The sequence below is a fragment of the Oncorhynchus gorbuscha genome, linkage group LG16 (genome assembly GCF_021184085.1).
Source record: "Oncorhynchus gorbuscha isolate QuinsamMale2020 ecotype Even-year linkage group LG16, OgorEven_v1.0, whole genome shotgun sequence".
NCBI classification, from domain to species: Eukaryota; Metazoa; Chordata; class Actinopteri; order Salmoniformes; family Salmonidae; genus Oncorhynchus; species Oncorhynchus gorbuscha.
In genome coordinates, this window is record NC_060188.1 from 10,762,431 (window position 1) to 10,778,052 (window position 15,622).

Below are 15,622 nucleotides of genomic sequence, written 5' to 3' on the forward strand. Positions count from 1 at the left end.
CTTTTGATGACTTAAATGCAGATGAGTCTTAATCTGATGTAATGTGTACTACCGCTATCTACTGTACATGTCAATGTGTGGAGGCACAAACGAATGGAAAGAAATACACTTGTTTTACTAAAGTGGTGACTAAACTGATCCGTTTGGTTGTGTATTATTTGTTGCATGTTACAGCTTGTTGTTTGAGGCCAGATTGAACATGGCATTGTTTCAAGTCAATTTAATCTAGCAGCCTTACCGCTTATTACATACAAAGAGATCATAAATATCACACTACAAGAGTGGAAAAGACAATAACTTCATTTCCCCCCCCCTGGAAACAGGGCCAACATAGCAATTAACAGTGTGACATCAAACACGTAACAGATGGAAATATGGAATGTGACGTTGTTTCAAAGCAGAAGCCACAAGGCAAAATTAAGAGACCTCATTGTAATCCTCTCAGATAACAACAAATAACAACAATGTTGAATTTGATGTCTACCATGTCGTGGGGAATTGTGTTGCTGTGTTGAGGTTGTAAACAAAGAAAACGTATTAGTGCTACAATGACACTTCCTAAAGTTATGAAGTACATTTTTTGGTTGGTTAATTTTCCCTCAAAAAAAAAAGAACAGAATTAAGTTTTTTCTCTCTCCTCAAGCTGAAGCAGGCAGAAACATTGGGGCCTTGAGCTACGTTGGTTCTGGTCTGCCAGCCCATTTCAACTAGAATTCTGCTTCAAACTGTTTTAACTTTGTAGATTAAATCTAGGTTCATCTACAGTAGATTAAATTAATCTAAAATGTTTAGAGATTATGTGAACAAATGAATGGAAGAGGAATACAATTAACCTATTATGTTGCCTTAGTTTAGCAGGTACTACATATTGCTATTTGGAAACGTTAGTGAAACAGATAACAACAGTAATAAAACCTAGGTCAGTACTGGTGCAGCCATGACAACATCTGGAGACTAAGCTCCATTTCCTTTGCTGGTATAATGAGAGATCACTGACCTTTGATGACCTTTGATGAATCAACAAATTCATACTGTACATTCTCAAATTAAATCAGTTCACATTGTCATCATAAAAGAAAAACAGAGTTGAGTGTCTAGATAAATGGAGGGTACCATATGACATGTCTTAAAAAAATACTGTCTGAGTAAACGATGAAGAAATGCTAGAACCATATTTGCTGGAACAGATATTCCAAGTATACATGTTATTATTTTCTTGTGGAACTGACTCAGGGAGCACAGAAACCAGTCTTTTAAAGGAGGCTCCAGTGGTAGCCAAGTGTAGAGTCTGAGGAATCCAGAGAAAGTCTTTCACACTGGCTGCACTCACTGACCCGCCTCTTACAGAACAGGCAGACCTCCCCTTAGAGAACAGGTGAATGCACCAATTTGTAAGTCGCTCTGGATAAGAGCGTCTGCTAAATGAGTTAAATGTAAATGTAACAGGCAGACCTCCCCTTAGAGAACAGGCAGACCTCCCCTTAGAGAACAGGCAGACCTCCCCTTAGAGAACAGGCAGACCTCCCCTTAGAGAACAGGCAGACCTCCCCTTAGAGAACAGGACAGACCTCCCCTTAGAGAACAGGCAGACCTCCCCTTAGAGAACAGGCAGACCTCCCCTTACAGAACAGGCAGACCTCCCCTTAGAGAACAGGCAGACCTCCCCTTACAGAACAGGCAGACCTCCCCTTAGAGAACAGGCAGACCTCCCCTTAGAGAACAGGCAGACCTCCCCTTAGAGAACAGGCAGACCTCCCCTTAGAGAACAGGCAGACCTCCCCTTAGAGAACAGGCAGACCTCCCCTTAGAGAACAGGCAGACCTCCCCTTAGAGAACAGGCAGACCTCCCCTTAGAGAACAGGCAGACCTCCCCTTAGAGAACAGGCAGACCTCCCCTTAGAGAACAGGCAGACCTCCCCTTAGAGAACAGGCAGACCTCCCTTAGAGAACAGGCAGACCTCCCCTTAGAGAACAGGCAGACCTCCCCTTAGAGAACAGGCAGACCTCCCCTTAGAGAACAGGCAGACCTCCCCTTAGAGAACAGGCAGACCTCCCCTTAGAGAACAGGCAGACCTCCCCTTAGAGAACAGGCAGACCTCCCCTTAGAGAACAGGCAGACCTCCCCTTAGAGAACAGGCAGACCTCCCCTTAGAGAACAGGCAGACCTCCCCTTAGAGAACAGGCAGACCTCCCCTTACAGAACAGGCAGACCTCCCCTTAGAGAACAGGCAGACCTCCCCTTAGAGAACAGGCAGACCTCCCCTTACAGAACAGGCAGACCTCCCCTTAGAGAACAGGCAGACCTCCCCTTAGAGAACAGGCAGACCTCCCCTTAGAGAACAGGCAGACTCCCCTTAGAGAACAGGCAGACCTCCCCTTAGAGAACAGGCAGACCTCCCCTTAGAGAACAGGCAGACCTCCCCTTAGAGAACAGGCAGACCTCCCCTTAGACCTCCCCTTAGAACAGGCAGACCTCCCCTTAGAGAACAGGCAGACCTCCCCTTAGAAGAGAACAGGCAGACCTCCCCTTAGAGAACAGGCAGACCTCCCCTTAGAGAACAGGCAGACCTCCCCTTAGAGAACAGGCAGACCTCCCCTTAGAGAACAGGCAGACCTCCCCTTAGAGAACAGGCAGACCTCCCCTTAGAGAACAGGCAGACCTCCCCTTAGAGAACAGGCAGACCTCCCCTTAGAGAACAGGCAGACCTCCCCTTAGAGAACAGGCAGACCTCCCCTTAGAGAACAGGCAGACCTCCCCTTAGAGAACAGGCAGACCTCCCCTTAGAGAACAGGCAGACCTCCCCTTAGAGAACAGGCAGACCTCCCCTTTAGAGAACAGGCAGACCTCCCCTTAGAGAACAGGCAGACCTCCCCTTAGAGAACAGGCAGACCTCCCCTTAGAGAACAGGCAGACCTCCCCTTAGAGAACAGGCAGACCTCCCCTTAGAGAACAGGCAGACCTCCCCTTAGAGAACAGGCAGACCTCCCCTTAGAGAACAGGCAGACCTCCCCTTAGAGAACAGGCAGACCTCCCCTTAGAGAACAGGCAGACCTCCCCTTAGAGAACAGGCAGACCTCCCCTTAGAGAACAGGCAGACCTCCCCTTAGAGAACAGGCAGATCTCCCCTTAGAGAACAGGCAGACCTCCCCTTACAGAACAGGCAGATCTCCCCTTACAGAACAGGCAGACCTCCCCTTACAGAACAGGCAGACCTCCCCTTACAGAACAGGCAGACCTCCCCTTACAGAACAGGCAGACCTCCCCTTACAGAACTGGCAGACCTCCCCTTACAGAACAGGCAGACCTCCATTTGACTTCTATAGCGTCATTAGGCAGGATCCTAACATTCCTATATGAGTTTAGAGAGGGGTCCTACAAAAGCAATACCACCAGAATGGGTCAGGTGACAGCAGTACCACAGAGAGGTGGAATGGAAGCCCACGTACACATGTTGATAATCACTGTCAAGGCCCAAGTCATGACCACGGGGTCCTTTTCCCCACACCTCCTTGAATGGTTACAGAAGGGTCTAGAGATCCAGTGAACACAGTATGTGTGTATACTGTATGAATACATCTGCTCCTCAGAGTGTGTTGTTCTGTTCCCCCCAACCGTGGTCAGAGATCATCCTCCTCATCCAGGAAGTGGGTCCTCTGCAGCATCTTCACGTGGCGCTCGTAGATCTTTAGGGCGGGCCCAAGTCTGATGGACAGGCCAGTTAACACGTCACTGCGCTGCATCAGGAGCAAGGACTTTCCATCAATTTCCTGTTGCGGGCAGAGAACAGACGGAGTGATTGAACTAACATCTACAGTGGGGCAAAAAAGTATTTAGTCAGCCACCAATTGTGCAAGTTCTCCCACTTAAAAGGATGAGAGGCCTGTAATTTTCATCATAGGTACACTTCAACTATGACAGACATTATGGTGGAAAATAAGTATTTGGTCACCTACAAACAAGCAAGATTTCTGGCTCTCACAGACCTGTAACTTCTTCTTTAAGGGGCTCCTCTGTCCTCCACTCGTTACCTGTATTAATGGCACCTGTTTGAACTTGTTATCCGTATAAAAGACACCTGTCCACAACCTCAAACAGTCACACTCCAAACTCCACTATGGCCAAGACCAAAGAGCTGTCAAAGGACACCAGAAACAAAATTGTAGACCTGCACCAGGCTGGGAAGACTGAATCTGCAATAGGTAAGCAGCTTGGTTTGAAGAAATCAACTGTGGGAGCAATTATTAGGAAATGGAAGACATGCAAGACCACTGATAATCTCCCTCGATCTGGGGCTCCACGCAAGATCTCACCCCGTGGGGTCAAAATGATCACAAGAACGGTGAGCAAAAATCACAGAACCACACGGGGGACCTAGTGAATGACCTGCAGAGAGCTGGGACCAAAGTAACAAAGCCTACCATCAGTAACACACTACGTCGCCAAGGACTCAAATCCTGCAGTGCCAGACGTGTCCCCCTGCTTCAGCCAGTACATGTCCAGGCCTGTCTGAAGTTTGCTAGAGAACATTTGGATGATGCAGAAGAAGATTGGGAGAATGTCATATGGTCAGATGAACTTTTTGGTAAAAACTCAACTCGTCGTGTTTGGAGTACAAAGAATGCTGAGTTGCATCCAAAGAACACCATACCTACTGTGAAGCATGGGGGTGGAAACATCATGCTTTGGGGCTGTTTTTCTGCAAAGGGACCAGGACGACTGATCCGTGTAAAGGAAAGAATGAATGGGGCCATGTATCGTGAGATTCTGAGTGAAAACCTCCTTCCATCAGCAAGGGCATTGAAGATGAAATGTGGCTGAGTCTTTCAGCATGACAATTACATTACATTACATTTAAGTCATTTAGCAGACCAAACACACCGCCCGGGCAACGAAGGAGTGGCTTCATAAGAAGCATTTCAAGGTCCTGGAGTGGCCTAGCCAGTCTCCAGATCTCAACCCCATAGAACTCTTTGGAGGGAGTTGAAAGTCCGTTTTGCCCAGCAACAGCCCCAAAACATCACTGCTCTAGAGGAGATCTGCATGGAGGAATGGGCCAAAATACCCGCAACAGTGTGTGAGAACCCTGTGAAGACTTACAGAAAACGTTTGGCCTCTGACTTTGCCAACAAAGGGTATATAACAAACTATTGAGATAAACTTTTGTTATTGACCAAATACTTATTTTCCACCATAATTTGCAAATAAATTCATTAAAAATCCTACAATGTGATGATTTTCTGGATTTTTTTCTCATTTTGTCTGTCATAGTTTAAGTATACCTATGATTATTATAATATTATTATTATATTATGAAAATTACAGACCTCTCTCATCTTTTTAAGTGGGAGAACTTGCACAATTGGTGGCTGACTAAATCCTTTTTTGCCCCACTGTAAATGTGGATTGGGGTGTGAACTAGTTACATCAAAGCAAATGCCTCCAAGTCTAGGGGGTACAGGATCTGTTGCTTTGGTTTATGGATGAGCACTTTCATATATTTTAATGAAAGCAATGCACATGTTATGTATATATTTCATGTATGCTTTCATATCATTTAACTTGTTATTTGCCCAAGCCATTTACCCAGGTCAAGAAACAACCACCAGCCCAGGGATACTCAAATACATTTTACAAGATGGACACTTTTAGAAATCAACAGGTCGGGGGCCACGAGTCTGTGTAGAATCCCGCAGGCTGCCATTAAAGTGTCACTGCACTAGCCCATAGGAACTTCACTTCAAACAGATCACTAAGAATTGGATAGGTGGTAGTGTAATGCAATAAGGTCAACTCTTCACCTTGCCTACTGATAGGCTACATGGACTGTTCACCATATTATTATAATATACCCAACACTTTCACATCTCCAGGAGTGCCTGGGGGCTGTCTCTGGCCAGGTAGAGGCTGTCTCTGGACAGGGACTCTGTCTGAGCGGTTTTCTGAGTGTACAGATACCACCCCCATGTGGCAGTTTGAGGGACTGCACTGACCTGTGTTCTGAAAGCTACAGCCTGCTCTGGAAAGCCTGCAGCAGAGATGTAGGTGGCCACGTCCGCCACGCTCCACAGCAATAGGTTCTGCCTCAGCGTCTCCTTCTTCACAGAGCTATGGGGTAGAGGACGGGGGAGATAGCGTGAGACACTGCAGACAAAATACAAGAAATGTGTCCTTTTGTTGACGCGGTTTCATTTGAAGGTGCTATTTGAGGCAGTTTGTGTCCCTTGGAGATATGGATGCACATGGGTTATGTCTGTATGATGTCTACATTGAAGTGAGTTGACGGCGGAGGAGGGGAAGAAAATGTTGACTTAAGGCGTGGTGGTTGAGGGATAAGTATATGGGGCGGCGACTAGCCTAATGGTTAAGAGCATTGGGCCAGTAACCGAAAGGTTGCTAGATCGAATCCCCGAGCTGACAAGGTAAAAATCTGTCGTTCTGTCCCTGAACAAGACATTTAACCCATTGTTCCTAGGCAGTCATTGTAAATAAGAATTTGTTCTTAACTGACTTGCCTAGTTAAACAAAGGTTAAATTGAAATAAATGAATGTAGCTGGGTGGGAGGGTTAACAACAGTGTAAACAACATGTAATAAGGTTAATAAGAGGCTCACATTTCTCTGTTTTTCACATCGTTCTTGACATCGTCTTGAGCCATCAAGTAAGAGGCAACGTCCATCCCCTTCTTGTATTTAGCACCTGTAATAGATACAGTGGCCGGTAATATCCTAACCATCCTCACTGGGAACACGATGAAAATAGAAATATGAGAAACTAATACGAGAGACGGACATAGAATAGAGGAGAAAACCCACAGTCGTCAGAGGGAAAAGACAACGTCTTGGGCTGTCTGTCAGAACCCTTCATGGTCTCATCCACACAGTCAGGAACCAGTTGGTCAGAAGTGAGGCCACTCTCCTCCATCCTCACCCCATCCTCTCTCTCTCTCTTCACCAAGCTCTTCTGAACCCAGGGACAGGTCCCCGATGCCTGTACTATCGTCTTTAAAGCCCCTGAAGGAGAGAAAGAGAGAGGGGGGGGGGGGGGGAAGAAAGATGCCCAGTCATACATGGGCATAAACACACACATCAGCTTGAAACTGTCTCCTGGCATTGGATGCTTACTCACTCACTATACTGTAACTCATTGGTAGTCAATACAACGCAAACCTACTCCTAAATCACGGGCTCTACCCAATATTAAGATACTACGGCAAGCACAATTATATGTTAGTGTTTTCTCCAAAACATGTGTAACATGATAGTCTGTCCCTCACTGGGCTTGAACCAGCAATCTTCTGTTCCCAACACCACAACACACTCACAAAGCTGTTACCCATTGCTCCACAGACACCATGGCCAGTGCAGAGCAAGGGAAACAACTAGGCTACTTCTAGGTCTCAGAGCGGGTGATGTCACCACTGGGCTGTACAGCTAACTAGCTAGCCATTCCACATCGGCTACACTTATACACATAGTATGATCTGTTAACACAGCATACTAACCAGTTCCTGTGTTTCTCTGCATCCCTGAGGGTCCATGATCAACAGGGCAGAAGGCAGAGTCACACACACAGTCATTCTGCCTGAGGGCCAGGGGACTAGAGGGGGACAGAGGGCTGGACCTCTTACTGGTCTTGCAGGTAGAGGGGCGGTCAGACACAGGGCTGTGGCCAGGGCGAGAGCCGCTGGGGGAGCTGGGGGAGCAGGGGGCAGAGTAGGGGGGGTCAGCACCAGACCCCCCCTGCACAGCATCCTCACCCCCAGGAGAGGGAGAGGAGCCCTCATGGCCATCTTCATCAGCCCCCTCCTGTTCTTCCTCCTCTTCCATGGTGCTGTCTGTCTCCATTGACACTGGCAGCTCATTCTGGAACACAACCATTGCAACATAACCATTTGAAAAGATTCCCCATCCGTTCAGCTTTTTTTTGAGTGTGAAAACATTCTAATCATACTCCCCCAAAATGATCCACCCCACTTTAGTGTGAAAACATTCTAATCATACTCCCCCAAAATGATCCACCCCACTTTATAGTGTGAAAACATTCTAATCATACTCCCCCAAAATGATCCACCCCACTTTATAGTGTGAAAACATTCTAATCATACTCCCCCAAAATGATCCACCCCACTTTATAGTGTGAAAAAGAAAGATCAGTTGGTTACTACATCAGTGCCATTAATCAGGTGCCTCATGTACTAATGACATGCTTGAGAATAACAGAAGGACAATTGATATTCTCAATACCCACAGAGAATATTAATTCAGATCATTTCATAAATGAACAATACAGTGGGAGTGTCAATCTGACTGGCAGCACAATGGCTATAGGCTAGTCTACATCCTTAAGCTCTGCTGGTAGTGATAAGTACAGCAGGAGAAGCAACATAGCCTACTCAGGCAAGGGAGGGGGAAGGGGACAGCAGGCTACTGGAGGGGGAGGGAACTATTGGGGAGAGAGTGGCTCCCCTTTGTACTGTAAGTTAATGATTGGATAGAAGTGTATCATGGCATTCTTTACATAACTTAAATAAACATTATTCAAATGATTTCATTTAAACTGAGTATCAGGTAAAATGAGCCATGATACCTACACATTTTCTTCTGACCTTTCGCTAAAGCAGCAGTCAGACAAACATTCATTCATTGGCCGATTTTTAACACAACTAGGCCTACACCTGAAAGGAGAAACTCACGAGCGTGCCATAAACTGTAATCAGCGGGTTGAAAATGTGTTAGAGCGCACATAGTGTGCACTAGCGCGAGTCGACTCCTGATTATAGGAGACATGACATAAAGCCACGCTCATACAGATGTCGCAATAACCAGTCTTCATATGACCGCTGTCGACAATAATTGCCATTGGAGGCCTTGTCCCCGTAGAGCACACAGGATGTTCACTCTGTTCGGAACTACAGCAGCGCTATTCGACACATTGTGTTCGGTATTCCAACCACAATTATTCATTCCAATACAGCTTAATATGGGCCACATATAAGTTTATAAGTGTTATTCACATATGCACACGGTTTATTGCACTCGCTTTATCGTCGATGACTGTATATAAACACAGAAATGAGCTTCTTCAGCCTGTGTGCGTGTCCAAAGCCACAACTAGCGGAGGCGCGAGTACGAGCGCTCAACTCAGCAGAGCCCGCCCCGCACCTCAGAGGCGCTTTGAGTCAGACATTAAAGTTATTTTATTGAAGAATAGGCCTAACTACCATGCAAATATTTTGACAGTTAATCATGAGATCCATTATTGGGATATGCAGAATATGCTATTTGTACCTGTAAATAATAGTTTTAATTACATATATTGACACAAAGGATAATACTTGACGCAATCTGCTACTTTTTCTTGTGGATATATAATACGCTACAAGAACAGAGCGTGGACAACGTCACCATTTTCTCCCATTTTAATACAAAAGTGCGCAATGGAGGAGTCGCACGAAATGACTTCCCACTTCAGTCAGATAGAGCGCTCCCGAACCTAGTCGGATGTGACCAATTCTAACCACGAAGCTCTCTCTATAGCAGCAATACCTTCAGTGGGGCTACTTCGACTTTGGGTCATTTTTTCCTCCGACAGACGCTCGTGAAACCCGTTAAATAACGTGGCTTCATATGTAGCGGCGTGTTACTTATGAATACATCTACCGTCACCCCCTTAATGAAATAACCCGAGCACAATGTCCCCCCCCCCATTCGGTCACGCACATCCGAGGTATGACTTTCGCTTCGCCCCCCCTTCACTGAAAAGCTGAGTTTGGGCTTGAAAAGAGCGTTCGGCTTTAGGCTGTGGTTGTTGCCAATTCTGGCAATCGTGCAAGTTTTGTCGATTAAAGCTGTAGAGCAAACAGCGCCCGGGCAAACTCACTTCTACACACAACCTCTTTTTTGTATTATTGCAAGCGCAGCTTCCATTGTTATTGGTAGGCTATTTTTCACCTCGGTCGCGCGAGGTAGCTACAGCCGCTCCCCGTCTGCGGCAGTTTGTTTCGGTGCACTTGCATTCATCACGCCACCCCTCCCTGAATAGAGAATCCCGCTCTACACCACCATTTCCCCAGCTACACCATATGCCTGCCCACTCATTATATTAGTGAGGACGTGGGTCTGTTATCTTCTCTGGGGAAGATGGACGGTGTGTCACGGCACGGGGTCACTGAAACAGGCTGCCTTGCGTTACCTCCAAATGCTCGGTCTCATCCTGGTCAATGGGAACTAGCGCGCTGTCCCCGTTGCTCAAATCAGAGTGGTTAGCTTCTTCCACGGTAGTTCCTATGGTCGTGTGGTCATCCTTTTTCCTGCTTCTTCTGACTACTTTGGCTGCATTTCGATAGGAAATCGAGCCCTTGTAGTTAACTTTCAAGACTGTTTGCTCTTGGATCAGTTTCTCGAGTTCCTCGCTGGTTTGTTCTGGCGCTGATCCATGTCGTCTCCGGACCATTCGACAAATTCTTTCAAGGTCTGGTCTGGCTTTTCGCGACCGCAGTGAGTCAATAGTGTCCAAAATCCAATCGCGGTACATGGGTTCAGACATTCTCCTGGTTGGGGACGTTCGTTCGTTTTTGCCTCAGTGCGTCAACCTTGTTGCGATCCGCGGCCCGAGTCCGGCTTTAGAGAAAAAAATTGAAACCTCGCTGTACGCTTGCGTTGTTGTGCGCTTTTAAGGTGACCCACTGGAGATAGAATCAAGCTCTACAGGAGATATTTAAGGTGGTATTTCGAAGTTAGTCCTAACGAGGCGCCCAAGTGTTAATTTATCATCACTTTAAAAACAAAACCTTTAATACTTTGAATAAATTGGGCTAAAAAAAATATATACGTTTCATATAATATACAATAGGTGAGTCTAAGGATAAACCCACTTTTTCCCCAGGGTGTGATGTATGTGATAGCACTGTAGGCTACACAATGCAGATGGATATGGGGGCCGGCTGTTATTACCATGGCGGTAGCTGGCTCCAGTCCAGACACACAGCCAGGAGCCATCTTATCAGTGAAGCTATTCTCCTTCATCCCATCTGATATTTTCTGGATAGATGGCCAGAGGCTGAACACTCATCTGGAAGGCCCCTGAGGAATAGACAGATTGACATACATATTTGTATAGGAGGTGTAGGCCCCCCCCACACAGGTTGAAATCAGCTCCTTGCATTATTTGTTCATCATGGAATCCCCCTCCACCAAGATGTTCCTACAAACAAACATTACAGTACAAACAGCAATACATTTTCTGCCAACATACACACACATTCTGTTAGCAAAACAGTCTGTATAATCTACAAAATGTACTCAATTTTTTTTAAATTTTAACAAGTAAAACTTTATTGGAATGATACATTTTGCAAAATATGACTATTTTTTTTAACATACTCGTTGTGTCCTAAGGGTATCCGTCAAGTTCTCCAGAAGGTAAGATAATTAAGACTGTCAAAGGCAGATATACAGTATTGTTTCCCAGGGGGTACAATAGACTACACCATCACCGTACCCAAATCGGGAAGGAAAAGGATTCAAATGTTTGTTGAAAATACACTTAGAAAATATGAAAATTAAAGCAACGTTTTCTCCATGATGTTAAAAAATGGAGACGTTCAATATGAAGTATATGTCAAACTAGAATGCTAACAAAGGCAATCAAACAGAGTGAAAAGATGAACACAGAAAAGCTGATAGGGTTATAATGATGGGAGTGAAAGGCGGTCAGTAGAAACAGCAACAAACATTTCATAGACATGAGGTCATGGGTCAGGAAAGCCAAATTACATTTTTAAAAGCGGTCACATCAGTGGTTCATGGAGCTTAGTCCGCCTCTAGTCACCGAGTGACTTTTCCAGCACAAAACCTTAAATGTTTGCAGGACCAAATGGTAAAAATCGTTTTCTGAACACCAATTGACCAACTTTCTAGTCACAACTAAGCTTACATTATCACAATTCTTTAAAAAACATTTGAAATAGAGACATGATTGGAGAAGTGAGGTGTGCTTCAAAGGGTCCTAGCAAGGCAGTGGAGGTGACTGGATACCTGTAGCTGGTACTGATCCTCCCTTACTACTAACGATGCTTAGAAAGACCAGAGGGATGCAAAACAATGAAACAAGCAAAATATCAGTTGGTTGTGGTATATGAATGGTTGCAAATTTCAAATCGTCATTAAAACATGTCATGGGTCTTGGACATCTTGCATTTGGTTGTTGTGTCACATGCAAGAACAGTGATTTAAAAAAAGAAAAAAAAATATTCTTCAAAGAGCATAAGTTTGGAAGTCTGTATCTCCACTCGATACGTTTATTTTCTTCTGTAAAGTAGCCTTCTTAGCCCACCGCTCCAGACATTCAGATGCAACCTCTAGGACTGCCAAAGAATCATTTTCATCAATTTAAAATGTGAACATTCGGTAGAAATAAGCCATACTACAATAGACTTAATGACAAAACTGATTGAAGGATAAATACTGTATATTAAACACAAGAAGTACATTTGAGAGAGGTGCACAAGGTGTGGTGCCTAATGAAGGCTGGTGGGGGTCCGAATCACTCATTTAGTGTTTACATAAATTAATTTCTTAACCTTATTAACCCAAAATAAAAGCTTGTGGGAAAACAAAGCCTTGTTGAAAAATCAACTAAACCATGTAAATGTGTTGCATTATCACACCTCTGTCTACAAACCAGCCATTGGTGAGATTTGGGCTGCGATTGTCTTGCATCCAAAAATATGACATTGCAAATAAAATCACAGGATAGCTTTTCAAAAACCATAAATCAGATTGTTATACATTTTATCTCATGAGGAAAAGGAAAATAATTTGACAAATTTACATCCTGACTTCCAACAGTCATACATTGTGAAAGTGTCCATTTGAAGATGAATTCAGGGGATGTAGGAGTAAACCGGCCAGCAGCAGGTTGAACAGAGCTGGTGAATTAACATGATTAAATCAGCATTAACCGTTCACATCTAACTCAACACTGAATGAAATGACATGATTTCTGTCAGATAAAAAGTGGGGACCCATCATACAAGGGGCAGGTGAGAGTCAGTTTGAACATGTCAGATCCCTCACCACGACCAGCTTTACTCCTTTCACAGCTTTTCTTTTAAAAGTGATATTGTACAAAAATAACATGCATCATTTTGCTACTTTTCCCTGCGCATTAAAAACCACCACCTTCATAGTTAACTGACAAACATGTCTGCGTAAGCAATGTCATTACTTTTGCGAATTTGGCAGAATTCATACTTGTTTGTTTATTTCTGAAATCTTCATTTCGGTTTCACAGCTAAGAGACAACTTTGGGAAAAAAAGATGGATATTCACGTTTTTCTATAATACATCAACATACATGTATAAATGTGCTATGAATTAAATAAACACTAGTCAGAGAAGAGTGTGTGATCATTATGTTAGTCACTGCTTTTTAACCCACCCTTCAACACTAACACACAAGCACAGATTGACTTGAGGACACAATGATCCTCAAAGGGTTTTAAAATGCTCTAATAAATTCAGTTGAAGAGGAAAAGACAGACTTAATTAACATTAGAAATGCTCATGTACACAATTTCACAGGTCCCGAAAAAAGAAGGTAGTAAGACCTAAATGAAAAGAGAAAACATTGTTTCTCGGATCAAAAAGTGGTCAGCACTGCTTGAACTGCAAGCGATGAGAGAATCCTCTGAAACCAATAATCATGCCACAACGAGCGGACAGAAGGCGTGTGCAGAGAGTGTCAAGCTTTCAACTAGAAAGGGCACAAGGGCTGATGCCACCAATAGCCAAAGCTCTGCACCAATGCTTTCCACACGGTTTTGCAACCAGTTGGCATTATGATAGGCACGTCTGTTGGACTTGGTATTGCTTGGACAGAGTCAGGATGGAGAGACAGAGGGGGGGGGAATTGGGGTAACAAGATAGGAGTGGGTGGACAATTACAAAACAAGACTGAGGTGCCCTCATTCATTGAGAAGCTTGTAGAGAGGACCCACTCAGGAGGAGCATCGATTCAGTACCAGAACATCAATGCCTCAACCTGCCTGCAATGACTCAAAATGTGTCGCTACACCTCTGCCAAGATACAAACCAACTGAAGAGCGAGGTGGTTAGCCCCTGCCCCTTCTACCCTCGCCACAAACACAAGAGGGAAAACAGGACATGGATAAGTAACAAGGTGAGAAACAATCAGAAAAGGCAACACTGCTGGCTCTTTCAGGTCTTTTCTCTCGTTCTTTTTCACTCGCTCTTCATTTGGGGGGTGGGGTTGTTACATTGTTGATGTCGTAATTACAAAATGCAAGTTAGCAGTCCAGCTTATCACCTCTCCTCCCATTTCCTTCTGTTCCTGCCTTCTCTCTACATCCCTGGCTCTTTCCGCTACTCCTGGTTGGGCCTAGAACTCGGCAAACTCCTTGCCACATTTCTCTGTGAAGGAGACTCGGATTTCCTCTTCCTCATAGTCGTCAAAGTTGCTGGTGTCACCGGGGCCTTTGCACTTGGGAATAAACGGTGCCTCCACCTGAAACACAGAGAATGCTCAGATTCTTGCTACTGTAGCTTTCACAGTATCATTCCTCCTCAGTTTCTGACATACGCGGTTTGACAGTCACTGGTTACGGACAACATGTTATTAGTCAAGTGGACCCCATTCCAACTATGTAAGACTATGTGAGTAATGCATGTGTAACATGTCTCCAAACAAGACCAAACCAAATGGAATTAGCTCTGAATCATACCCCTTAAATCATCTCTCCCTTTCCCCAACCCATTCTCTCTGTCCCAACCAAACCTGCTTCTCTCTCCAGTGGCTATACAGTGAACAATAGAAGAGCCATGGAAGCAGGCCTTCTCACCTTCCTCTGGTAAATGGCAATCCAGTCAGTGGTGGCGAACCACTTGTGTCCCTTGATGTCGTTGACTCCGTTGCGCAGGTTGCCGAAGCGCTTGGTCAGGTCCACCTGGAGCAGGTTCCTCAGCAGGTCCTTCAGGTCCGAGCTGAAGTGGGAGGGAAAGCGCACCTGGGGACAGAGACACGTCAAGGTTGTGTTCAGTAGAAAACTTTCCAAAACAGAAGAGGGAAGAACTATCTAGTCATCCGTTACAGAAATGTTAATTTTCCCTAACAAATATGACTCAGTTACAGAAGACCAGAGACTGACAGGGTCTGTTTAGTCTTTCCCCCCTAATGATTAAGGTTAAGATTGGGGCTAGATAGGCTCAGATCTAGGAACAGCTCACGAGAAACTTCTTTAACAGGTATGTGACTCACTGCTGAGAGGTCAGTGGGTCATGTGGACACCACAATACATTTACAGTGGGGCTGTGGAGTCATGATGATCCATGTAGAGGGGATTGGAAAACAGGTCAGGAGAAGTGAGCTAGAACTCAGCCTAACAAAGTGCTGTGTATGTATGAAGACACCAAGGTCAGGGGTCAGAAGAGAGTAATGCTTATGTGAATATAGCAACAAAAGCAGGAAAGGCACAGTAGGACAATAACAAGGTTTCCATCCAACCATTTAATGCAGATGAATTACCTGACATGGAAAAAAAAGTCACAACCGGATGATGGAAACAGGACATTCCAGCACAATTTTATAAATGCAAACAGACAA

The 15,622-nt window shown here is 44.9% G+C and overlaps 1 protein-coding gene and 1 pseudogene across 6 annotated transcripts; both read right to left on the bottom strand.

The window, feature by feature from the left end:
* LOC123998976 overlaps positions 1–15,622 on the bottom strand; it is an 899,899-nt pseudogene that overhangs the window by 881,027 nt on the left and 3,250 nt on the right.
* On the bottom strand, positions 33–10,631 carry LOC123998938 (atherin-like). 6 transcript variants are annotated; one of them, XM_046304198.1, is made up of 7 exons: positions 10,193–10,631; positions 7,503–7,863; positions 6,814–7,011; positions 6,613–6,697; positions 5,992–6,106; positions 3,237–3,768; positions 33–1,358 (listed from the first exon to the last, which is right to left on the bottom strand). In XM_046304198.1, the coding sequence occupies exons 1-6, from the start codon at positions 10,544–10,546 to the stop codon at positions 3,619–3,621; spliced, it is 1,263 nt and encodes a 420-aa protein (XP_046160154.1). In that variant the 5' UTR covers positions 10,547–10,631; the 3' UTR covers positions 33–1,358; positions 3,237–3,618. The 6 variants fall into 6 exon arrangements, with proteins under 6 accessions (XP_046160154.1, XP_046160152.1, XP_046160153.1 ...); XM_046304196.1 differs by having other exon boundaries at positions 3,214–3,768; XM_046304197.1 differs by having other exon boundaries at positions 3,191–3,768.

What these genes read in the sequence shown, in the direction of transcription:
- LOC123998938 (XM_046304198.1), bottom strand. Translation starts at nt 10,546, where the DNA reads ATGTCTGAACCCATGTACCGCGATTGGATTTTGGACACTATTGACTCA. An exon ending in GTCTTTTCCCTCTGACGACT is followed by an intron (nt 6,698 to 6,813) that starts GTGGGTTTTCTC and finishes TATCTATTACAG; the next exon opens with GTGCTAAATACAAGAAGGGG. An exon ending in GATGTGAAAAACAGAGAAAT is followed by an intron (nt 6,107 to 6,612) that starts GTGAGCCTCTTA and finishes TCTACCCCATAG; the next exon opens with CTCTGTGAAGAAGGAGACGC.